This window comes from Zosterops lateralis (assembly GCF_965231275.1).
Source record: "Zosterops lateralis genome assembly, chromosome: 1".
In the NCBI taxonomy this organism is placed as follows: Eukaryota; Metazoa; Chordata; class Aves; order Passeriformes; family Zosteropidae; genus Zosterops; species Zosterops lateralis.
In genome coordinates this window covers 5,838,766-5,863,829 of record NC_139762.1, presented here as the reverse complement: position 1 = coordinate 5,863,829, position 25,064 = coordinate 5,838,766, and the positions used below count along the sequence as shown (strand labels likewise).

At 49.2% G+C, this 25,064-nt stretch overlaps 1 protein-coding gene across 2 annotated transcripts; it reads right to left on the bottom strand.

The window, feature by feature from the left end:
* Nucleotides 1-3,316: 3,316 nt before the first annotated feature.
* CSRNP1 (cysteine and serine rich nuclear protein 1) lies at nt 3,317-18,514 on the bottom strand. Of its 2 annotated transcripts, XM_083861350.1 has the most exons (5): nt 18,466-18,514; nt 11,409-11,604; nt 8,872-9,131; nt 8,113-8,409; nt 3,317-7,132 (listed from the first exon to the last, which is right to left on the bottom strand). In XM_083861350.1, the coding sequence occupies exons 2-5, from the start codon at nt 11,578-11,580 to the stop codon at nt 6,149-6,151; spliced, it is 1,713 nt and encodes a 570-aa protein (XP_083717476.1). In that variant the 5' UTR covers nt 11,581-11,604; nt 18,466-18,514; the 3' UTR covers nt 3,317-6,148. The 2 variants fall into 2 exon arrangements, with proteins under 2 accessions (XP_083717476.1, XP_083717475.1); XM_083861349.1 differs by lacking the exon at nt 18,466-18,514 and having other exon boundaries at nt 11,409-18,066.
* Between the last annotated feature and the right edge of the window lie 6,550 nt (nt 18,515-25,064).

Here is a 25,064-nt window from a genome sequence, read left to right as displayed (position 1 = left end):
CTGATGGGAGTGTGTAGATTGAGCAGCCCTGAAAATTCCTAATGGTCGTAGCTGTGAAGGAGAATCATAGAATCATCTCCTGGTTTGGGTTGAAAGAGACCTTAAGGATCATCCAGTTCCCACCCCCTGCCATGAACAGGTTTTCCTTCCACTACACCAGATTGCTCAGACCCTTATCCAACCTGGCTTTGGACACTTCCAGGGATGGGGAATCCAGAACTGCCCTCACCCTCACAAGGAAGAATTTCTTTCCAATATCTTATCCAAACCTTCCCTCTTCCGGCTGAAAGCCATTCTCCCTTTTCATTTTAAAGCCATTGCCCCTTGTCCTATCACTCCATACTTTGTCCAAAGTCCCTCTCCAGCTGTCCTTTAAGACCTTTAGGTTCTAGAAGGGGCTCTAAGCTCTCCCTTCTCCAGATGAGCATCTCCAGTTCTCCAGCCTGTCTCCAGAGCAGAGGAGCTGCAGCTCTCAGAGCTGGAAGCCTGAGAAGGCCTGCAAACAGCAGTTTATCACAGCTTCTCTGCCAAGAGGAGTTTACATTTCCCTTGCAGAGTGAGGCCAGAGAAGCCCTGGAGTTGTTCCCGGGCTGTTTGGAGATGGTCCCTCTCCAAAGTGCAGCTGCTAAAGCCGTGCCCACTCTGCTTTTACAGAGCTGTGCCTTGCAAAGGGTTAAAGCAGCTGCAGCCCACAAGTTTCCCCGTCCTTGGCAGGTCTGAAAGCAGCGGGCTGTGCGCACACACACCTGTCCCAGCGCGGTGACACCCGGCTGCCACTCCCGCCCCATTTGGCACCAGGCAATGGGTGATTCACCGACCCCAGAGAAAACCCGTCCGTGCACTCCCCACCTTGCTCAGGGCTTCACCGCCCTCTTTATTTCCATTTATTTCCTTTCTCTGTCCCCGCCCGCCCTGCTCGCGGCACAGCATCATTACTCATCGCCTGCTTTGCTTTGGTTCGGTCCCGAGGTGCCGGCACGGGCCGGGCCGTGAGCGCAGCCACCGGACTAGAAAAAGCATTTCTGTCCCCGGGTGGCGGAGCTGCCTCCGGAAAAGGGATGAGTCACTCGGCGAGCCGGGGCCGCCGGGGACGGGAACAGGGAACAGGGAACAGGCTGTGACGCCAGGCTCGGTGACTCCAGGCTCGGTGACTCCAGGCTCGGTGACTCCAGGCTCGGTGACTCCAGACCTGGCGCCGAGCGAGTCCCCAGGACTTTTCTCGTCAGGAACAGCTATAAAATGACGGGGAGGATGGACTTTAACTCCGTCAGAGGAAAATAAAAAACAAACAAAAGCACAAACCAAACCAAACAAGGCAGGAGCTGCAGGGCAAGGTGAGGGCAGGGGTGTTGGCTCTGCAGCGCTGAAGGGCTTCCACAGGGTCTTGGGTTTGCCTCGCAGGCAGGAGATTTGGGAAAAAAAAAATCTTTTTTTTGTCCCTTGTCTGGCTGCTGGGAGGAAAAGGGCAGGTTTGTGAAGCGTCTGAAGAGCGTGACACTGCAGTGGGTAAAGGGGTCTTGGATCCTCTGCAGAGGCAATAAAACCATCCCAGGTGATGCATCCCTGGGGCTTTGAGACCCTTGTCACTGCAACAAACACTTCCTCTCCCCATCCAAGAGCATTTTCCATGGAATTCAGCAGAAGTTTGCCAGAGCTGAGGCTTTAACTCAGACCTGGATGTCGGCTTGGCTTTCCCAGAGAAAGGGAACTGCAGAATTGCCAGTTATTGCCATGCTCCCATTTGAGTTTTAATCTGTCATTGGTACGAGATGGGAAAAATCCCCCAAGGTCCTGCACCTGGGTCAGGGCAATCCCAAACACAAACATGGGTTTGGTGAAGGGATTGAGAGCAGCTCTGGGGAGAAGGACCTGGGGATGTTGATTGATGAAAGGCTGGACACAATCTGGCAATGTGCACTGGCAGCCCAGGAAGCCCCAGCCACACTCTGGGCTGCATCCAAAGCTGAGTGCCTAAAGGAGCTGGAGAGGGACTTTGGACAAGGGCACAGAGTGATAGGACAGGGAAGCTGGCTTTAAACTGACAGAGGGCAAGTTTACATTAGATATTAGGAGGAAATTAATTACTCTCAGGGTGGTGAGGCCCTGGCACAGGTTTCTCAGAGAAGCTGTGAATGCCTCATCCCTGGAAGTGTCCAAAGCCACGCTGGATGAGCCTTAGAGCAACGTGGTAAAGGTGAAATGAGAGGGGTTAAACTAGGTGGTCTTTAATATAATCTCTTCCAACCCAAAGCATTCTAGGATTCTGTAATTCCTTGTGGGATTGCCTGTGCCAGAGGCTGGTTGATGGGATGCAGCACCTTGGGGCTGTTTCAGCACTGTCCTTTGGGGTGATGGGTCCCCTGGTGATGATGTCTTGTGCCAGGGCATGACACAAAGTCATCACTGTGAGCCAAAACCCACCAGTGCTGCAGCTGGACTTGTGTGTTGGGGACTATTCCTCTCCCAGGCAGAAAATAATTAATGTAAGAGGGAATTACAGACATAAACCCCATAAAAGAAGAAAACCACCCACAACCAAACACATCCCTCTGGGTGGGTAAACAGGCTGAGTTTCACTGCGTGTTGCAGAGCCTTCATGGATGAGCCTCTTTTCAGCATTTCTGCTTTTACAGCTCAGCAAATAATTGGTAACAAATAGTTTATTCAATTAATTGAGCTTCTCTGCTCTGGGGGCAGATGGCAACCTTTAAAAATGGATTCCCAATGGAAAACTAGACAATGGCATTCTTTGGCCAATTTCCCTTGCTTTCAGGTCAATGGCAGTGGTTATGATTTATGCCTGTGCTGACAGCCACAGACCCATGGGAGAGGTGTGCTTTCCCCCATCTAGATTCCTGGGATTTATTAATCTCTTTTTCCTTTGTACCATGGGCTGCTTCACATGCTACTCTCCTCTTTCCGTGCTGTTGCCATGACCAAAAGCATTTTTTCTGTTTTTCCCCAGGAGTACAAGAGCATGGTGATGTTTCTGTCCAGCTGCATCCTTCCAGGTCCCAGGGGGGCCATGGGGCAATGAGAAATGGTTTGTAACCCCTGAGGGAGAGTGGTTTCCAGGGTTTCCCAAGATTTCTCCTTGGTGATGTGGATGCTGCCATGACTGTTGTCTATTCCATCAGCCCTTAGAGACAAGCAGCCACCATCCACAAGCCCAAAAAGTTTGGGAAAACCACATCCCGTGCACTGATTTTTACTTTATTTAGGGAAAAGAGAAAAGGTGATTGTGTCACACACAGGGCATTAGTGAAGACACTGCCATATTGAAACAAAATTCTTTTTATTGAAAGTGTAATGGAAATTTCTTCATATTGCTTTGATGAAATGAGAGACAGCAGCTGTAGACAAATATGCTTTTTTTATAAACAAATGCAAATGGATAAGGTAAAAATAAAGCATTTTTTTAAACTTGTACCTTTAAGCAACATAATCACAATATATACACAAAGAAAGCTAAAATAAAGCTATGTTGAAACCAAAGCGTTTCAACCAATACATTAGATAATTACAGATTGTGTCAATAAATACCCAGTTTTTAAACTGTTTAACAGGCAACTTTTTACACAGATACCGAGAAGAAAAAAAAATTATATATTTACAATTCAGTGCCCTGGGGGGGGGAAAAAAAAGAGAAAAAAATTTTTTTTTTCCTTTTTTGGCACCAACACAAATAAAAAGAATAAATTATTGAAAAAAAAAAATCCACAAAGGCAGGAGTCAATCCCAATCACTCATTTAAAAAAAGTGTGTGTATATATATATATAAAATATAGGTATATATTTTATATATATAAATATACATATGCAGAGAAACCTAGGAATGTTACAAAATATATTAGTGCCAATAAATACAGAACACTACCAGACTTTCCAACTGTCAGTATTTCTGATGCAGTCTGAAGGATCTACCACCTAGGAGATAACTGAAAGGGAGGGGGGGATTTTTCAGTCTAAAGAAACAATGAGGACAATGAAAAATAATAATAATAAAAAAAATAATAATAACAATAATAATAATAACAATAGATATATCCAGGAAATCCTCCATCTGCCAGTAGTATTCCTACAGTCGCCCTCCTGCCCCGGGGGCGATGCCTTGCGGGAGGAAGCGGCGGTGAGCACGAGTAGGGGGTCAGCTCCACTTCCAAGTTGACCGGCTCAATACCAGAGAAGATGTCCAATTTAAATAGCAATAATAAGGATTTTAAAAAAAAAACAACCCCAAGCAACCCACGCTTCGTACGCCAGAAGTTTCCTAAATTGCCGGCAGGTTTGTGGTGAGGCACCTGTCAACGAGCAGGCATCCAAGAGCACCATCCCTGTGGTCGGGGATAGAAGCAGTTCAGCCAATAGAAAAATCCTCAAATCCGTGTTTCAGGGTTGTTTCCCTTGTCTGTGTGTCTCTGCACCCCCAGAAGTTCCCTCCAGCTGCTCCCAGGGCAGCAGGGCTGGGACACCAGAATTGTCTCCTCCTCCTGTGCTGGTAATGCCAGGAATCACTCCCATCACCAAATTTTCCAAGGGAGAATTTAAAGCCAGTAGGTTTTAAATCCGTTTTGCTTTTTCCATACCACTGGTGTAGGCACTTAGTGTATCACTGATGCACAGATTTTTTTGTCCAGTAACATCTCATGGCCAAACAGTGTCATGCTCTCAGACTGAGTGAAACAGCAAAAGGCCAAGGCAGCCTCCAGGATCCTTCCTAAACACAAAGATTTATCTCATTTTAAAAACCAAAAGCTTTAAGTTCTTCAGCTTGGTCTTCAGGTCTTCAAAAACTGTGATCACAGGATAAATAGCCCAATAAACTTCATATCCATCTGTCTTGCTTGAATTACTTGATTCAGTTATATAAAAATATAGTACAATCAGTGTGATCCACTTGATTTTGGAGCTGCGACATCCTCGGTGCTGGGGAGTCCTAAGGAGCACTTGCTGAGGAGCTTGAGCACTGTTGCTGTTTTGGCTTTGCTCTCCCAAAGCCCCCATGAGGGCTGCCAAGGTCCTTATGGTTACACCTCCCCACTCTTGCTGACAGTCCCTCTGCATATTCAGGCACCAAAACTGATGGGGAAAGATCTCATGGCCAAATCCTCAGGAAATTAAATAAATTATAAAATAATTTACAAAAAGGGGTTGGGTTTTGTTTCGAGCCAATATTAATGTTACTTCTTAAATAGTTGAAGTTTGCTTGCTTTGCTCTCCACAGTGATATTAAGGAGATCAGACACCATTCCCATGTCTATGACAAGGCTGGGAGAAACCAAGGGATGTTGCATAAAGTGTTCCCTCATCCCTCCCCTCCCACACCACTTCTGTTCAGCGCTTTTAGAAATGTGAAGTGAAGACCAAAGAGCCAACATCACTCAGACTCAGAAAAACCAGGGTCATCTTCTTCTTGAAGACCTTATTGCCCTTCCAGGTCATCGACAAACCACAGTGCTATTCACGTACTACAGGTAGAAAATAAATAAATACAGATATATTATGCAAAAAAATATGATTGTACACATAATACATCTGAGGTATTACCAATTTAAATAAGGTTTCATGCTAGTTCAAGCTTCAGTGGCTAGTTAAATTCTGGAATTTGCAATAAATAGATGAAGAATGATAATGCATATAGTGTATGGATCTCTTCTGTAAACCTCGTCAGATTTAAACGTAAGAGTGTGTTGGGCCCACTCTTACGCAAACCACAAATTTTCACAATAAATACAGCTTCAAAAAGTTGCCTTAAAAAGTTCCTGCAACACTGAAACGTTTCTAGAAGGGGCTGTATGGACGACTGGCAACGTTAGCAAGGAGTATTTCTCAACAGGTCTTTTCATATAAAACACAAGGAAATTCTCATGTGAAAGTCTTTCTCCCTCCCTCCCTTCCCCACCCCATCATGAAAGTTTAGAAATTTTTGCACAAACAGCAAGAGAACTGATTGTAGCTGCAGTATGTCAAAACGTCCACGTTCTATAAAGACCAAAAATAGTTAATTTGCTTAGAAAGTCTTCTGCTGTTGCTGTTTTTCCCTCCTTATATTTGAGTAGCACTCCATCCTTTCAGGGAAAGTTTGCCTGTCCAACAGTTCCTCCGTTTTCCTTTCAGCATCAGCCCTTGCCCAAGCCAAATGGGTGTTTCACACTTTCACTGTCTCCATCAGCGATGATTTGATGGCATCCTCCAAAAGTTGATTGTCTGTGAAAGGGGCTGGGGTTTCAGGGACGGATTCAGACAAACCAATGAGGGACTCCAAGAAACAGGAGCCCTGATCTCCAGCCTGCGGGAAGCCAGGGAAATTAGGCAACTGAAACTGTAACGCTGAGAAGTTATCCAAGTTCTCATACTCCTTTAAGGAGTTGTAAAGGGGTCCCAAGTTATAGTCCGAGAAGGACTGGAAGAAATCCAAGGAATCAGAGGAAAGGCTGAGGTCGGCGTAGCTCTTGGAGCAGGGCTCAGTGGAGGAAGAGGCGCAGCAGGACAGCCCATCGCACCTCACGTGGGCAGCATCCTCCAGCAAACCCCCACTGTCCTGGTTGGCATTCTCATCCAGGCACTCCGAGAGGTGGGACAAGTGGCCAGGGACAGGCTTGGCCTCGCTGCTGTGGTCCTCGATGAAGAAGTCGGTGGGGTGGAAGCAGCCGAGGTCGTCCTGGCCGCGCCCGCTCTCCTCCTCGGCATCCGAGTCGTTGAAGTGGAGGATGCGTGCCAAGCCATCGTCGTCCACGTCCGACTGGGATTTGTCCGAGGGGAGGCTCTCGTAGGGCTCCTCCAGGTCCTCGCTGGGGTGGGAGGAGATGGAGGAGTCTGTCATGTCGCTGCTGCAGCTGTTCTCCCCCAGGGCCTCCAGGTCGGGGCTGAACTGGAAGGCAGGTGCCAGAGGCACAGCACGCTCCTCCAAGGAGCCCTTCCCCGCCGTGCATCCCAGCGGTGTGAGCCGCTCCCGGAAAGGGGGCTCAGCCTCTGCCACCTTCTCGCTGCTCTGCTGCTGCTTCTCCAGCTCCAGCTTCATGATGGTGTGGATGAAATGTGTCTGCACACGGGCCTGGTTGAACTCGATCCTGCCCTCGGTGTTGCCACAGCCGTCCTTGGTGCAGCCGCAGGGGAAGGAGGTGTGATCCATCTGCCACAGGGAAAAGCAGAGGGGGAGGATTAGGATTGAACCCAGTAGCATAAAACCAAAACTGAGAAACCAAGTAACAGCTGAAGGGTTTAAAAGCAGGAAGGAAAAAAAAAAAAAAAAAAAAAAAGACACCCTGCTCTTTTGAAGAGGTGTCATAAAAAGTTGGATTTTGGTATAAGTGAAGAAAATTAAAATATTTAAAAAAAACAACAAAAAAGAAAAATATAATGGTCCAAAAGGAGACATAAGGGGACAAAAGTGAGTTTTTTCTTTATTGCTATTTAAGGATCTCACTATCTGATCTGCAGCAGCCACTAGAGGGGGGCTGTGACACACACATGGAGCACCCGTGTGCGCCCACCTCCGCCACCCCCAGCCTCCAAACACAGCACTGTGGGAGTGAGCAGCGCCCAGAATAGAGAATGAGGCTCCCCAAATACAACTGGGCAGGCACCTGCAAAAAATACCCTGAAAAATATAACTCACTACTTGAACACAGAGGGATTATCCCACTGTGCAGGTGGCCTGCACAGCTCGCTGTGGGCTGACGCTCAGCTGACACTCCCACGTTTCGCCTGAGCGCGCTGGGATTTGTGACACACACCAAAAGAAAAAAGAATTAAAAATAAAACCTGGGGGAGGGGGAGAAAGTACAGCCTCGTGCAAGGAGCAAGGAGCTCCTCCTTGCAGAGATTCCCACATGACCCAACTCCAACAGGAGATCAAGCAGGTATAAGTCTCGTAGGGACCTACAGTGGGGATGTTCTCACTGCAGGCTCTGGCAGTGTGGGGATGGCTGCAGGTGTGATTTGGGAAGAGGACACTTCAGAGCAGTGTCTGCCTTGCAGCCTGAGTGATGCTCCAAGAGCTTTCCTCACCTCCAAGCACAGGTGCGAGCAGATGGATTTACAGGCTGCCCCCTGCTCTAACACACAGCTGGAGCTGCAGCATCCCCCCGTGCCCAGGGGTGAGGGCAGTACCTGGCATTTGATGCCTGCCAAGCTGCAGCTGCAGGTCTCGGGGTCGCAGACCTCGCGGCAGTCACAGCCACAGTCCTCTCGGGACAGGCGGATGTTGTGCAGCTCCCGCTTCTCCTCCTTGTCGATCTTCTTCACCCCCACGGCCTTCAGCAGTGCCCGCCTCTTCTTGGCAGGGTAGGGCTGCAGGAAGAAGCCATCCTCCAGGTCCACATTGCTGACGTCGATGTCGTCGTCAGAGATGTCCTCGATGGTGAGCTGGTTGGCCTCTTCGGACTCCTTCGTGCCGTTCATGGTTAGCTGAGGGCCAAAAGTGGGCAAAGCATTAGGGGCCTTCAGCCATTGGAACTCCCAGCTGAGGGGAAACAAGAAAGGAATGACCTCTCCCCCATGGTGGCCAGCCCGAGGATCAACATTTAAATCAGAGCCCACAAAGAGCTGGCACCTGACTGGGGATGTGTCCTGATAAGGACACATTTGAAGTATTTAAATCAGAAATGAAAAGTCTTTGGGAGATGCCAAGAAGAGTCTCAAGTGGGTCCCAGGACAGAGAAGTACCACCAAAAGAACAAAAATGTCTTCTGTGTCTTTTCACTTTTCAAAGGTGGAGAAGCAAATGAAAATCCCCCACTGGAGCCTGTGTTTTTTGGAGACTCAAACTGAGAGCTAAGGATTGGTGGCCCCAGGCCTCAGAGGCTCTTACTAATTAACTAACGACATCCACCAGGTCCTCATCAACCCAGCCCCACACTCCTAACTCACCTTCCATTTCAACGCTTCCAACTTCTCCTCTTTTAACTTCTCTTCGAGTTTGCCCCGCCGGACGTTTTCCTGCTCCTTTGAAAACTCAGCCAGCGTGAACTGCCGGGAGGAGCTGTGTTTGCTCACCATCCCCAGGGTACAGCCCCCACGGCTGGGCACGCTCGTGAAGCCCTGGCAGCGTGGGAAGTAAAACACAGTGACCCGGTCAAACTCCACATTGTTCTTCTTTAGCCGCTTGGATTTCTTCAGGATTGACGTGGCTGGAGAGAATGGAAAAAACGGGAAAGCACTAAGTCAGTGCTGCCATGCTGCAGATGGAATAGAAATATTACGGACAGGCAGGACTTGCAATTGTTACTCTCTCAAAAGGGACACAATGGGACAAGGCTACAATATTGCCTGGTGGTGTTTTAGGAGCTAACGCTTCAGAGGTGGGATGAGGATGGAGAGGAAGCTAAGCCAAGCCCTGCTGCATCGGGGTCACCCATCAGATTTCACCCTATGAGGTGGCTGCTGCTTCTTCTTCTTGCTTGACTTCCCCCAGGAACATCCATTTGCTTATTCTTCATGTGTGGCAGAGCATAACGAACAAACAACCAGCCATCCTACACATCTGTCTAAATCCACTCTGCCCCACGCTCAGGAGCCCCTGGTCTGCTGGGGCATTGGCATTCCCAGTTGCTTCATGGCTCTAGCTTTTGTGGCAGGGCAGAAAACAGCCCAAATGGCTGCTTTTTGTAGTACTTCCTTTCACCATCCACTGGGAGGAACTCTGAATCTATGGCTTATTCTCAAGAGACTCATTTGAGAGCAGCTGCAAAGATGTTAATCTTTGTGCAGGTGATCCCCGGGTAAACATGGCAATACATGACTCTGGTTTATCTTAAACTGCTGAAACATGCTACACACCACTAACAGCAGAGCCTCCCTAGAGATACCTGGCCCTGCACATCTGCACATGCAAACACAGTAGATGGAGGGGGACTAATTAGTCAGAGCAGGTTCAGAGTCAGTGAGTTTCCACGAGTGTGGCTGGCCAAGAAAGCAAAGCAAGGCACAGCCGTGTGAGTGTTGCAGGAACAAGAGCCAGCTACACCCAAATTTGTGGTGGGGAGGTATTTCTGGTCCCATTCTCAGCTGGTGCATGGGTGCTTCGGTTGCCTCCATGGAAGAAAATGACCCAGAAAGGATGGGTGACTGCTGCAGAGCTGGGATCAAGCTCTGCTCTTTGGGAGGCAGAACTACAAGCAGCCTTACAGACCCAAGGAAAGACTGCAACAACACAAGCAGCTTGGCTGGTTTGGTGGGCCCCAAAGGCTGTGAAAGTGCAAGACTGGACAGTTAACTGCACCCACATTTCACAGATCTCACTTGCCAAAATATAGTGTTTCGGTTTCATGCAAAAAAAAAAAAAAAAAAAAAAAGAAAAAAGAAGTGTTCACCCAGCTGTGTCAGCAGCTTCTGCTCCATAGCTGGGGGTTCACACTGGGCCCTGCAGTCACTCTGATCATATCTTTGCACTGTGCGTTGCGTTTTCACAATAACCTTGAGTCAATCTCCTAAGACATAAGCTCTTTATCAGAAGGCAAGTTAACCACCACGATCATCTATCGGCTGAGCTGCTGCACTTTGGCATTTGCTTCTCTCTCCCTGCACCCCTCCTCCGAAATTGTTTTCCCATTCCTGACCCTTTTCCAATTGAGCCAGAGAATACAAAAAGTTCATTGTTTTGTCACAAAACCTGGGAAGACAAGCAAGAATGAGACTCTTTATTATTACAAGACTTCTAAAGCCTTTTCAGACCACTGCATGTTTGTGTATGTCTGCTAAGTGGACCTTAACTGCTATATACAGTGGGTGTTCAGTATAATTTACTAGGTTGGACTATTTCTCCTCCATGAAGATGTTCCTCTATTGTACTTTCTATTTTCCCCTTCACATGGCAGATAAAGGGCTTTACAACACTGCCTTCTGTGTGTTTTCCTAAAAGCTCTCAAAACTTACATTGCTGGGAAAACAAAATAGCTTTTATCTGTACCAGCAGCGGAGGCAATGTCAAACGTGTCATGTTCTTTGGCAAAGTACCCAACTTACGTAGGAAACGAGTTCTGAAATGGTAATTACACTACTGGTTAATCATTTTTTAGAAACAGCATTACGGGCCTTCACTGTCTGATTAGCTTTTGCCTGTGGAACAGCTTGACAGGGAATTGAGGGTTGATGGGATGGTCTTTCAGCAAAGGCTTGGAGGCACCCATGTGCCTCTGCACACCCATCCTTGGGTTTCTATTCCTGGAAACCAGCACTTCAGCAAAAATATTCCAAAGGAATAATAATACTGGAAGGAAGGGCTGAGGAAGACCACTGTGAGGAGGCTGGATGATTATAAATCAGTGCCTTGACAGGTAGCTGGCACCACAGCCACTTCTACCCACAAAGGTGTGCCCCAAGGGGGTCTCTGTGTGGTGATGACCCACCACCCTACAAAAAACCCATGCAGAGGAATGGCTGATCCTGGCAAAGCCAGAAGTACTCACGGGTGAAGCTGGAAATTAAGGCAGAGCTGGGCTTGGGCTCTCCATGGGAATTCTCCTCATCAGTGTCCCAGCCTGAGGATGCTGAGGAGGAGAGGGGGGAGCAGGAGGAGGAGGAGCAGTAGGTGTTGTCATCCCCCAGCTCTTCGTACTTCCTTTTCAATACTCCGCTCATGGTGATGCCGTTTTTGTAATATAACTGGAAAACAAAGGAAAAAAGCAACATGAAGCCAAAGAAATCCCGGCAGTTTCTGCTGAGCAGGACAGCTGTAACCCCCAGAAAGGCTTCCCCATCAGATCCACCTGGCTATGCAGATGTGATTCCCAAGAAGTGCTGCCCCTAAAACACCTCATCTTACTACATTCACTGCTCACACCTGTGAATTTCTCTCCCCTTTTACAACACTGCAGAATAAACTGACTATCCCAGACAACAAACTGTCCAGAAACCAATCCAATCAACACAAATGTCATCAAACAGTAAGTATTACATTTTGCTTACTAATTCTTTTATGTTCACTCCTCACCCAGATCGCTTTCTATGCAGTTACAGCTTTAACGTCTTGCTAATTACAAAAATAAGCCAGTTTGCAGAAAACAATCTGTTGGCATGATTTACTTGCTAGAGCCCCCCGGGGAAACAGACTTATTAAATGAAGCACTGAAATACAAATATATCAACTGTGAAGAACAGCCCTTCTCCTCACGGTGCCTTTCATAGTCAGTCCCCCATTCAATAAGCTATTCTTGTTTAGGCTGGGTTATGTATCAAGCATAGAAGCAATTAAAAACAACGTAGCTAATTAAAAACAAAGGAGCTCTGTACTTGCCTAGATTCCTAAATTTCCTGCCTGCTTTGCCCCTGCTCATCTTAAAGGAAAAAAAATAAAAGAAAGCCAAAAGTAACTGTGTTGCATCTTTGAAACTCTGCTTTTATAAAGTTTGTGCAAACTCGGGAGACAAAAAAAAAAAAAAGCCCACAAAAGCTACAGACTTTGCCTACAGTATTTTTGGACAATGCTCTCAGGCACAGGGTGGGATTCTTGAGGTGGTCCTGTGTATGGCCAGGAGCTGGGACTTTTGGATCCTTGTAGGTCCCTTCAACTCAGGATATTCTATGAGTTTAATGGACATCAGCACCCACCCAACCTGTGATTCTCCTGCACTGATGATGGATTATTCCACCTTTTAGACCCTGGCAACACCATCCCAGCTCCCCCTGCTCCTGCAGAAGCCACTGCCAGCTTATTTGGGAGCCAGCCCCAGAGCTGAGAGCCAGGCTCCTGCCTGAGAGGTGCCTGCTCTGACCCCATCCCACGAGGCTGTAAGGCACAACCACAGTGTGAGAGATGCAGCCCCAGCCCAGAAACTCCTTCCAGCAAGGAGGGGAGAGCCCAAGCAATGTGGGATGCTACCAGCCACCCCATAATACACAAAAGCATTCCTAGAATTTGGATAATGCTAGGAGAGTAGACAGCCCTGGAGTGGTGACAATGCAGGTACAGGGGTGTCAGACACCCAGTCCACATCCCCTCCCACCACACAAAACTTCTTCACAGGCCAAATTCATTCTTTGCAACCCAAACACTTTCTCACTCTGCTTTGCATGTCTGAAGCTAATTTAAGTCTCTGAAAAAGAAAAAAAACCAAACAAACAACAATCAAACAAACAAGCCACTAAACCCCTTTCTGCCAGACCTGAGGAGGCAGCACAGACACCACACTATTCTCAGAATCTCCCCAGGATGGGATTTTCAATGTCCTGACAGCACCAAGCAGTATCACGTTGCAGGACAGGAGCACTCACAGTTCCTTCCAAGCTCTGCACCAACCCTCCCTAATTATGTTTACCACCAGCTTCCCAGGAGACAATAGTCACCTAAAAGGTCAAAAAAGTCCCTGCATGAAGCACTTCCCTGGCCTGGAGAAGTTAATTATTTGCTGCAAGGTGCTTACAGGGCCAATATGTCCCCCTGAACCTGGGGAGAAGTGATCCCTCCATCCCTCCTCCTCCTCAGCAGACCTGGAGCTGCAGGTGGTTTTGCCACAGAGGGGTTGTTGTTTTTTTGGCCTTAATCCAAAATACATGCAGAGAAGGTGGATTTGGCCACCCTCCAGCCCCAGCAGCACATGTCCTACCCGACACCTGGATTAACCCCTTTCCTGCCTGCTCCATGGCAAAGCTGAGCTCGCAAAACAGCAAATAACAAACCTTTTTATTTGTATTATTTTTGTGTATGCATGTGCCTCCTGCTCTGTCTTATGTTTGCTTTAAGAAACAACCAGGAGCAAAAAAACTCTCTAAATCCATGTCAAGGGTCCAAATCAAAGCCTGAGCTGCAGCCAGAGGTTTGCAGACCCCACTGCCCACCTGGAACAGGCAAAAACTTTGTGAAAAAAAAATCCCTCATGTGCCTTAAAAGAGCATCAGTCCCTGCTGCAGAGAGAATGCTCCAAAGGACAGTGAGAGGTGCCACTATAGCCAAGGGAGGGAGGAACCAGTTCCCTGTAATGCCTCTACGACACATGTCCAACAGCAAACACCCTCAGAGATGCGATGCTGACCACATCCAACTCCTGTGGGAGACAACTGAGGGTATTGGAGCAGGCAAGGTCACACTGCTGAGACAGGGATAACTCCTAGGTCTGGACTAAAGATGCTCAGGTCACCTGCCAACCCAACAGCCCACCAGGGGCTCCACCACATCCCCCAGACCAACCCCACAGGGAAACCAGCGCGCTCTCCTCCAGCCAGAGAACCCAGCTAACACAAACACCAAGCCGGAGCCAAAGGCAAGCTGTGCATAAGATGGTGCAATTCTCTTTATTTATTTTTAAATACTATCACCAGCCAGGAGGATGAAGGGAGGTGTGTGCAGCTCCCCATCTATGAGAATAAGCCAAATGGATAGGGGAAAAAACCCACTTTTGGCACGCTGTCTTCTTCAAGACACCTATTGTTTTGTTAATGCAAAGGAGGTGTTGTGCAAACACGATTCCCAGCTAATGGGAAAAAGCTGGTGAACCTGCTGCCCACCAGCCAAAATACAGTAATTTTCTCCTGTTACACCTTGCCCCTCATTGCTGATTTATGGCTGTGACGTTTCCCAAATCAAGTTTTCAAATCCCTCTCAGGAGCAACATAGTGGAGCTGCACCCATCTATGTCTGTTTCTACCTACCCCGAAAACATCCTCCAGATGGGCATTTTACTGTCAAAGCCAGGATGATCCTCTGCTCCCTGCCTTGCCCTGGCATGTGGAAACAGAATTCACACCAGCAATTTGGATGCTGCCTTTAAAGCCATGTCACTGAGGCCACTGGTCACTCAGCCAAAAAAGCCCAGAGGCCCATTCAGACACAATGAGGATATTTTAATTGCAGTAATTTTGCAAGGAACCTTGAACCCACAGCGGTGTCTTACAATAAGTCCCAAAAATGTCTACAGCAGTGTGGAAAAAATAAATATCCATATCTGAGTTTGCCATTGCAAATCTCTGCAGGCACCACTGAGCAGGATTTTACCACCTTCTCCTTCTCTCTCTCTCTTTTTTTTTTTTTTTTTTTTTTTACATAACCTGAAATAAAATAATCCTATCTTCCTTTCAGTTGCCAAAAAAGACATTCTGTTCTTGGCTAAGACTTCTTACTCATCTATTTTACTGAAAACAGCTTTTGGAACAAGTACATAATGCAATGGATCAAACCCGCAGGAATTCCTCTCTGGCACCAGAACTCCCACTATCCTGGGAATACTTTCTAACAAATATTTAGCCCAGATGTGCATTCCTTTCTTTCTCTCTCCCTCCTTTTTTTTTTTTTTTTTTTTTCCCTAAGCATTAAGGTTTGGGTGGGGGGAATAGGGGGGAGCAGTGTAGTTGGGGGGAAGGGAATCCAATCTGCAAAGTCCCATTTCTGGCACCCAGCAAGTTGCAGGGTAAAGCCCTAATACACTGGAATGCAAGGAATTAATGTTTTAACTATCCTCCTCTTGGACGACGTCTCAACAGTAAATATTTCAAGTAATTTAGATTTAAGAAGGTTTGGCATTTGTTTAGCCAAGTGCAGAGGAAGGCAACTAAAAACCCCTACCAGTGTCCAGTCTCCAGGAGACTACACAAAGAGGCATCATGGCTTTGGGCAGAATTATGAGAAGATGTTTCAGTGTTGTATTTTGGGGCTGTAGATGTGCTTTGAAGCGCCAGGCAATCGCAGCAGTGCAAGCAAAGCAAAGGAAACTCCTCACAGCGAGTCCAGCAGCTGCCTTTGCTTGTGCCACAATTCCCATGGTATCACAAGGAGAACACCCAGGAGTAAGAATATTTCAAGTTTTGGGGGTTGGCCAGTGGAGCATCCTAAAGAATGGAAGGATCCTGAATTTGTGCACGAGTTATTGAAAGCAAAGTTTATTTTTCCAAGCGGTTTAGGGAACACCAAGAAAACAACAATCCCCCCCCCAAGACTCAGCGCAGTGCACTAAAAGTATTTGTTTCCCAATGACTTTTTGAGCTGGTCTGCTGACTTTAAAACCCAGGAAGACAAAGTGGACTTACTCCAGCACACCAGGACGAGGGCTGGGGTGCTGGGAGCGAGTTCAGGACCGTGCTGAGCTGTGAGTCAGAGCGGCTCCCGCTCCCTCCCCCAGAGCCGCAGTGGCTGTGCAGGTCTAGCAGGAGTAAATATTAGTTTAAAAAACACCACCGCATATTTTAGCCAGGTACGGCTCTGAAGGCAGCTCTGGGAGCAGCGCTGGGGTTGGTGTTTGTTTGCACGCCGCCGTTTATTGTGGGCAAAGAGGTCTCGGTGCGAGAATCACCAAAAAGTGCTGCGGAGAAATCTGACGTCTAAAAGCACCGGTGATCCCAGTGACACCTCTGGGTTTATTTAATAATCGCCACAGTATCAGCACTGATTCATTGCTCGATCATGTAACTATTTTAATTCTTTGCATATTTACTTAAGTGGTTTGCCCCGTGCAGCCGTGACAGCCTCCTGATGACAACACTTCCCAATTTCGGGGCTGACTGGAGCCAAGGGGAGTGGGATCATCCCACCAGGACCCTCCAGGGGACAGTCCCACGCGTGTTCCCAGCCACATAAAGCTGTGCTTTCCAGTTCAGACCAGATTATTTTCACCCAGCTGGGTCTAAGGTTTCATAACCTTGCTCCGGTTAAAAATAGCCTCTGCCTACTATGCAACAGCAAAACCCAAAGTACATCGTGCTGCGGAGTGGGAGCGTGAATCAGTCCGTAGCACCACGAGTTTATGCTCCTGTCAGAGACTGAACAGGCAAAACACCTTCCCCGGAAAGAGCAGCAGAAATGTTTACTCCATCCCCTAATTTTTGGAAGGTCACAAAGGAAAAAAAAAAATAAAATAAAAAGGCTTGTCAGATTTTTCTACTGAGCTCTTACTTCTTGCTGACAGTTTGAAAGAAAAATAGGAAATTTTAGTAAATACATTACAGGTTATCTGACACGGCCCAAAATGAAAGGAGGTTCAAATGTACTCGGTGCAGATTGTGCTGTAACAAACAGGAAAACAGCGAAGTGTGCTTTGTCTAGGAAAATCCTCTATTTGATCACAGCTCATGAATAATTCACACCAGGTTTCCACATTTGTCCTCCTGTAGGTACACGCTGTGCGTTACCTTCCCTGCTATATATACGCACGCATTTCCTGCGCTGAATTATTAAAGCCCTTGCCGGGAGCTGCGGAGTCTCTCCGGGAGGAGAACAAACCCAACCATCCTGAAAATAACCCCACCTCCCCCACACCTTGACGGGCTACATCTGCAAACTGCTCAGCAGAGGACAATTAAAATAAATTTTCATGGAAAAAAAAAAAAAGTAATAAAATAAAGCAATAATTGGTGATCAATTCCTGGTAACAAATGACAAGACTTAACCTGGCAAGGCTGGGTTAAGGGTTTGACTCAGGGATCTTAGAGGGCTTTTCGAGCCTTAAGGATTCCCTCATTCTGTGACTTCGAGGTTTGTAAACGGCCGTGAGGGTTTTCTCTCCATCCATCCCACCCAGGCGTTGGCACTCCAGGCGTTAGTAAGGCTGAGCTGCTTTAGGAAAGGGCTGTCCCCGTGTGTCAGCCTCTTCCTACAGCGACATTATGTAACTCGGAGGTGACAGACATTTATGAGGATGCCGAGGGTAGAGGAGGGAGTGGGGGGGGGGGGGGGGGGGGGGGCAGGCAAAAAAAAAATATAAAAACCTGAGAAAACTTAGTATCTGGAGGCGGGGGGCCGGGGTATCTTTTTTTTTTTTTTTTTTTTTTTTTTTTTTTTTTTTTTTTTTCAGGTGGGCTGTAAAAGCCGCGGTGTTTTATTTCGGGAGGCGGGGGGTGCGGGGGGTGCCCCGCTCCGTCTGTCCGCCCGTCGGTCCCTCCGTGCGCCCGTCGGTAGGTGTTGCTGTAGCGACGGGAAAGCATCCCCAGCCGGGCGGATTTGGGGAAGAGCGAGCCGGCAAGGCTTTCCCCCCCCCTCCTCCCTCAAACCTTTCTCTCAACATCAAAAAATTAGAACCGCAGCCGTGGGGATGGAGCGGAGCCTGGACTTAACCGGGGCGAGGGTGAGAGGGCAACTCTGCGCTGCTCCTAATAAATATGATAAAGGTGTTGGGCGCTCTGTACGGCACAGCCGATGGCAAAGTGCGGGGGGGGCGGGTCGGGGGCGCAGCAAACCCCCATCCCTTCCCCCAAGGAACGCCGTCCCGCTGCCCCCGGCGGGTCCCGGAGCCTCCCGGCGGCTCAGCCCCAGCCCCAGCCCCGGCCCCGGCGGGCTCCGCTCGCCCGCGGGCAGGAGCAGCGCGGCCAGACGGCGCCGGGGCGGCGCGACCGCCGGGAACGGGCGGCGGGCACGGGCAGCGACCCCCGGCCGGCGGGACGCCTCCGAGCCCGTTCCCCGCCACCGAACCCGGTGCTCCGGGCGGGCACCGAGCGGACCCCGCAGTCACAGCCCCCGGTGATGAAAGGAAAGCCTCCCCCTGGCCGCGCACGCCGTCTCCCCCCATCCCCATCCCGGCGCCGGCTGCCCGCGGCGGTCCCTACCTGCGGCTCCGGCGGTGTCGGTGCGGCGGCTCCGGCTGCAGCGGCGGTGCCTGGCGCGGCGCCTCCCGCTCCGCTGCCGGGGCCGGGCCGGGCTGCGCCGCCCCGCGCTGCCCTTTTCCGTCAGTGGAAAACTCCGGGCTCTGACGCAGGCGGTGACAGGAGCGGGGCCGGCCGGCCCGCCCGGCTTCCTGCCCCCGCCGGGCGGGGCGCTGAGTCAGGAGCGGCGGGAGGCACCGCCCCGCATCTTCCCCGCACCGCCCCGCAGGGCTCCGGACCGCCCCGCATCTCCCCGGACCGCCCCGCATCTCCCTGCATCTCCCTGTATCTCCCCGCACCGCTGCGGGTCCCACGGGGGAGCTGCGTCCCACAAGGGGTTGGGGAGCCATAGGGACAGCGTGGACCCCAAAGTGAATCTGTGTCCCACAAAGGGTTGGGGAGCCATAAGGACAGGTTGGACCCCAAAGTGGTTTGGGTACCACATAGGGATGGGGACCCCAAAATGGATTTGTGTCCCATGGGAGAGCTGTGTCTCACAAAGGGTTGTGGAGCCATAGGGACAGCATGGACCCCAAAGTGAATCTGAGTATCACAGAGCACTGGGGACCCCAAAATGAATTTGGGTCCCACGGGGGAGCTGTGTCCCACAAGGGGTTGGGGAGGCACAGGGACAGGTTGGACCCCAAAGTGTGTCTGAGTACCACATAGGGATGGGGACCCCAAAAAAGATCTGTGTCCCACAAAGGATTGGGGAGCCATAAGGACAGCGTGGACCCCAAAGTAGTTTGAATACCACAGAGCGCTGGGGACCCCAAAGTGGATTTGGGTCCCAAAGAGGGGTATTTATACTACAAGGGCTTAGGAAGCCACAGGTACCACTTGGACCCCCAAGCGGTAATGGGGTGCTGGGAATGGAAAAATGGTTTTAAGTCCCATGAGGAAGCTGTGTGCCACAAGGAGCTGGGGAACCACAGGCACAGCATGGACCCCAAAACACATTTGGGCACACAGGAGTCTGGGGACCCTGAAGCAAGGGACTGTTGGCTGCTTTGACAACGTCACACCCCACAAAGGGTTATGAATCCACAGGGAAAACTTGAACCCTGAAACAAATTTGGGTACCACAGGGGCTTTGGGTCTTACAAAGAGTTAAACACATGGCAAAGATTGGATCCCAAAATGGATTCAGGCACCACAGAGGGCTGGGGACCCCCGAGCAGGCTTGGAACCTGGAAAGGATTTGGACCTTTCAGAGGGTTTGGGTCCCTGCAAAAGTTTGGGATTTGGGACCCATGGGCACAACTTGGCCTCCAGAATGCATTTAAATGCCACAGGGGGCTTGGGAACCTGAAGCAGGTGTGGACCCCAAAAAGGTTGGGGTGCTTCAAGGGCTTTGGAGCCCATGAAGTATTGGGTACCCACAGGCAAAGCCTGGACCCTGACACACATTTGGGTCCCACAGGGGGTTTGAGCCATGCAAAGGTTTGGTGACCCACACAAGGGTTGGACTCCAAGTAGGTTTGAGTCCCATGGGGAGCTTGGGACTCACAAGTGGGCTTGGGCTCTGAAAGGGATTTGGGCCTCAAAAATGGCTTGGATCTCTGCCTGGGGTTTGGGACCCGCAGGCACAACTTGGACCCCAGAATGGATGTGGCTGTTTCAAAGGGCTTGGACCCCACAAGGGGCTGGGGACTCACAAGAAAAGCTCAGCCCCCAAAAGAGATTTGGGCACCTCAGGGGCTTTGAACCCTACAATTGGGAGTTTGAGACTCACAGGCAGATTTGACCCCTGGAAAATGTCTAGACCCCACAGATGGACGGGGACCCACAGGCAAGGCTTGGATCCCAGAACAGGTAATTTGGGACCATGAAGAAGGTTTGGAGCCTGGAACAAATTTGAGCTTCATAGGATGGTTGATCCCACAGGGATTAGGGATCCACAAACAGGATGTGGCCCCTATAAGGAATTTGAGCCCTATAATATGTTTGAGTTCCAGAGGAGAAGCTTGGCCTCCATGCTGGTTTGAGGTCCAAAAGCAGGGCTTGGCCCACAAGCAAGAATTGGCCCCAAAAAGGGTTTAGGCCCCAGGTGATTGGGATCCAGAAGAAGGTGGATGAGGCTGAATTGAGGTGTGTGGGATTATTCCTGTGCTCCATTGTGGACTCCTTAGCTCCAAGAGGCTGCCCACACAGTGCTGCAAGCCACTGCTGACACTTCAGCAACATTATTTTTCTTGTAAACCTTTTGAGATGCCTCTCAGGGTTTTTCGGGTTTCTTTGGTTGGGTTTTTTTGTTATTTTTGGTTGGGTTTTCTTTGTAATACAGGTGTCTCATGGGAAGTGGTGCCATCAGGATTTTCGCTTCTGGTCTTACCCTGGTGTGTGTCAGTGTTTCCTGTGGGCACAACATCCCACAACATCCAGTAGGTCACCCCAGCAACCCCACTGCAAGGGCAAGGGTGAGCTGAGGACATCCTCAGGCTGATTTTCCTCCTGGTTGATTCTTCTCCTCTCCAGCTGCTTCACCCCTATACCTGGCTCACCCTGTGCCTCTTTCCTGACCCCATGAAACAACAGCTGGGTACAGAGGCACAGGTGGGATGAGCTGAGATTTTCCTTCAAATGTCAGGGAGGCAATCTATAATTCAAGGTGGTTCCCTGATGACAAGTGGGTCCTGTCTTTGAGGCACAAGGGCCTTCCTGAATATACCAGCACACAGCCCTCCATGGCCAAAGGAGTGGTTTCCCTGAGGTTTTACTTACCATGTTTGGACATGGCCGTGATTAATATTTCCTAACAGGAAGATGTCATGCACGCAGGCTTTCCTCTTTGGGGTTTGGGTCGAGGGTGGCCAAGTTCAGGTTGTACACTGGCTCCTGACTTCCTGCACCTCACGGGCTACACCCTCCCCACCAACCCCGCAGTCACCCTGGGCTCAGCCCAGAACAGGTCCTGGCGCCAGGAAGGAGTCACCACACAGGCCCTGGGGATGCAGAGAACTTCTGTGGGACTAGATCAGGGTGTAATGTCACCTGTCTCTACACAGTGTCTGTGGGATCAAGGGCGGGGGGGGGGGGGGGGGGGGGTCATTTGCTGCCCTCCCCAAGCTGTTTGGCATGAAACTCAGAGTATGGGGCAAAGGGTATATCCTGGAAAGCAGCTGGAAAGGCTGCCAGCAACCCCCAGGTTACCCATTTTCTCTTTCGCTTCTAATAGTTTTAATGAAAGTAAAGCCACTATGAGATAAGAGTCCCACACAGGGCAGAAATCATTTAGCAATTCAGTCAGGCCATGAACAATTCTGCCTCCACACTGCCCATAGCTGTATGTGTGCAAAAGAGAAGGGGGACTTATTTTTCAAGTAGCAATTTTTAGGTTGGTTTTCTTTTTTTAAATCAACCTAAAAGCACTACTACTGCAATAACTGGGAGTTTACACAGGAGGATAAATAGCCCTCAACCAATCTAAGATGTTTTCCGGTGTTGAAAGAAATAGGTTAAAAGAACTATCTTGGTTTGACTCAACATGTATTTTGTCATTTCTTTTCTGAGCCTCATTCCTCCAACAAATTAATTCACGAGAAGGAGAGAGAAAGGAGAAAAAAAAAAAAAATCAGTTTCTCTTTACCCTGAGCCAGGTTGGTGAGGTTTTTAACGCGGCTTTTTCACCTCTCAAGGAGCATCCTCCTTTCCTTGCAAAGCTCCGCAGCCCCTGCGCCCAGGAAAGCCCTCTCTGCTTTGGCAAGGGCTGCTGGCAGCAGCGGCCTGGAGCTGGTTTCCCTGGCTGGGAGCCACGAGAGAGCTGCTCCGGAGGGAGGAAATTCCCTGCTGACCGGGATAAGTGCCCTGGCACGGAGCAGAGCCCGCAGAGCAAGCGCAGGGAGCGGGGAGCCCAGCGGGAAACGACCGGGGGAGGATTTGGCGTGATCCTCGAGCAGTGAGATAAGAGGTGTGAGCTGGACGAGCTCGGGATGTCAAGCTCCTCGCTGCCAGTTTTGTGCTTGCCCTGCAGCAGGAGAAGCGTTTTTCCTGGGGTGAAAAGCCTCTTGGTGCTTAAGGATGGATAAATCAGGAATATCTGGGCTTGGAGATAGGAGGTTTTTTCCTAGTTTTATGTCACATCCCTACTGCAGTTCTAAAAAAGCTTATCAGCTGTATCTGCCCGTGGTTGTGTTGCTGGGTACTGTAACAACACATGTCAGAGTGACAACACAGGGACATGGGAGAAGAAATTGTGGCTGAACCAACCAAGCTTGGGCAGTTACATGTCCAGCATCACCCCTGTGTCCCCAGCTTGCCTCCTGACCCTGGTCCTCATTGATTTTACACCAACACAGCTCCACCATCTTTTGCATAGCTGCTCCTGTTTTGAGCTGATGCTCTAAGACAGTCACATCTATAGGATTTAAAGTCCTGTGTGCTGTGCTGCTTTATAGACCAGCTGGATAATTATTTATGCATTTACCAAAATGTGCTTTCTTCACGCTGTCAGTCCTTGGTAGAGATCAGGACAGGGTAATTCAGTGTTCTCCTACACCTACAGTCACCCTGGCAGCTTGAGAGAGATGCAGAATGTGACCTGTTTGCTGGTGAGCGCTGATATAATTGTTAGATTCCCAACAAACACATAAAAAATCATCACCCTGAGGAAGTAAGTGTTAATTTAAAATGCAGGCATGAAATGGGAATTGTAAAAACACCACGTTGCTTCAGCCACTCACCAGTGAAGGTTAGTGGGCAAGGGAAATAAGTATGACAGAACCCCACGTTATGCAGACAGCTGGATTCAAGTGGGGCACCTGTGTCCTCAATTAACCCAACTCACAGTTAACTTTGGTGCCATCAGAAAGCCTCACACCAGGGTTTGGAGGTGGGGAGCACAGGAGTGCTGCGTTTTTTGCTCCTTGACATTTCATGAGTCGTCTGTTTCAGCGCTGAAACGTCTCAAGTGATGGGGCCGCTGCAATTTCTCTTTCAAGGGTATCTCTCTCACACAATAATTAAATCTCTGGCTTTCAAGCATAATTGCCAATGACAGTGCCTTCGAAATTGCTTCTTTATGCTCAACTGTTCTGTCTCCTGGCAGAAAGGGCTTCTGTAAAAATAAGCCAGGGAAGAGTTGTGAGTGGCAGCAAAGGCGAGAGGAAGCAACACAAACTCCATCCTTTTCCCCCCAAAGGACAGCAACTGTCCCTAAACATTGAGGTGGCCCAAAACCTGCACAGTCCTGGATGCCTGACTGGCCCAGGAGGAAATGGTAGCTCACAGCACAGCTCCATCATTACCAGGCCTGTTGGAAAAATGCAATTTTTCAGAGCTAGGACCTGTCTCCTGCTTCAGGTTGGTAATTGGTGGTGTTGGCCGTGAGCCAGGCAGCACTCGCAGCTCTGTCTTGAGAGGACAAAAACCTCCATTACTTTATGCTCCCTAATTCTCCCAAGGTGTGCTGCTGTCTATCAATGGAGTCACCATGAGGTAATAGAAATTACAAACCTCCCCAGACTTATTTGTCTGAAAGCGTTTCTTGTAAAAATACTTATATGAGTCTCCGGAACCGTGGCACATAAGAATGGCAGAGAAGAGAAAGTTTGCAAATTAAATTGTAACAAAAGGCTCTTTATCACAAACTATGGGGGAGACTGGGCGAGAGGGTTATTTCACTTCTGCTGGGCTGGCTGGTGACAGCATTTAGAGAGAAAAAGCCATTTTTGTTGTCTGTTTGTCACTTTGCAGTGAAGCTGCTCTAGACCCCGAGCTGTGTAGGGTGGTGGGGTTGGCCAGACACCACAGGAGATTCATTTCCTACCTTTGCCAGTGTCTCCCCATGACCTTTGCTAAGCCCCTGCCCTGTCACTTTGGTGGCTCACAATGGCAACATCACAACTCCAGTCTCCCTTGCTTTGTCTGGCTTTTGCCTGCTGGCCCCCAGCAGCCCTTGCCCTCCTTGCAAGAAGCGCCCAAAACCTTCATCACACCCTGTTCTTAACCAGCAAAAACCATCCAGAGCAGGGGTGTTTGCAGTGATGTGACAGACGAGCTCTGGAGGAAATACCTGAGCTGTCTGAAAAAGTTACTACCCCCCTGCCTCCAGCAAAGGCTGATGAGTTGAATCCGGGATCTCAGCATGATCCTATTTTGATGCAAAGTCGGAGCAAATGGGCTGGACTGTGAATGGGAACATCTGGGGTGCTGCACACCTGCCCCCATGAGTGCTGGGATGAAGCCTCCAGCACAAGACAGAGCTGCAATGGTTCCTTAAGAGTAAAGAGTGTCAGAGCAGAGGAGTCAGGATCCAAATCCATTAAAAACAATAATATTACTAAAGCTCAATTTTCTCCTCTAACAAAGGTTTACACAAGCCCACAGTATGGGGCAACAGCATTGCTTCCCCTGAGCAGCTATTATGATGCTTGAGCTGGACTGAAACAGCAGTAAAAAAAAAAAAAAAAAAGTGAAAATTATATATACAGGTAGGTGTGTGTGCATCTCTTTATATTTTACTTGATGGACACAACTCACAGGAAATCTTCCAGCTAAAGAAAATACTTCCACTGCATCACCAAGAGCTGGGGCAGCGTTTGGTGGCCACAATGGTTACAGGT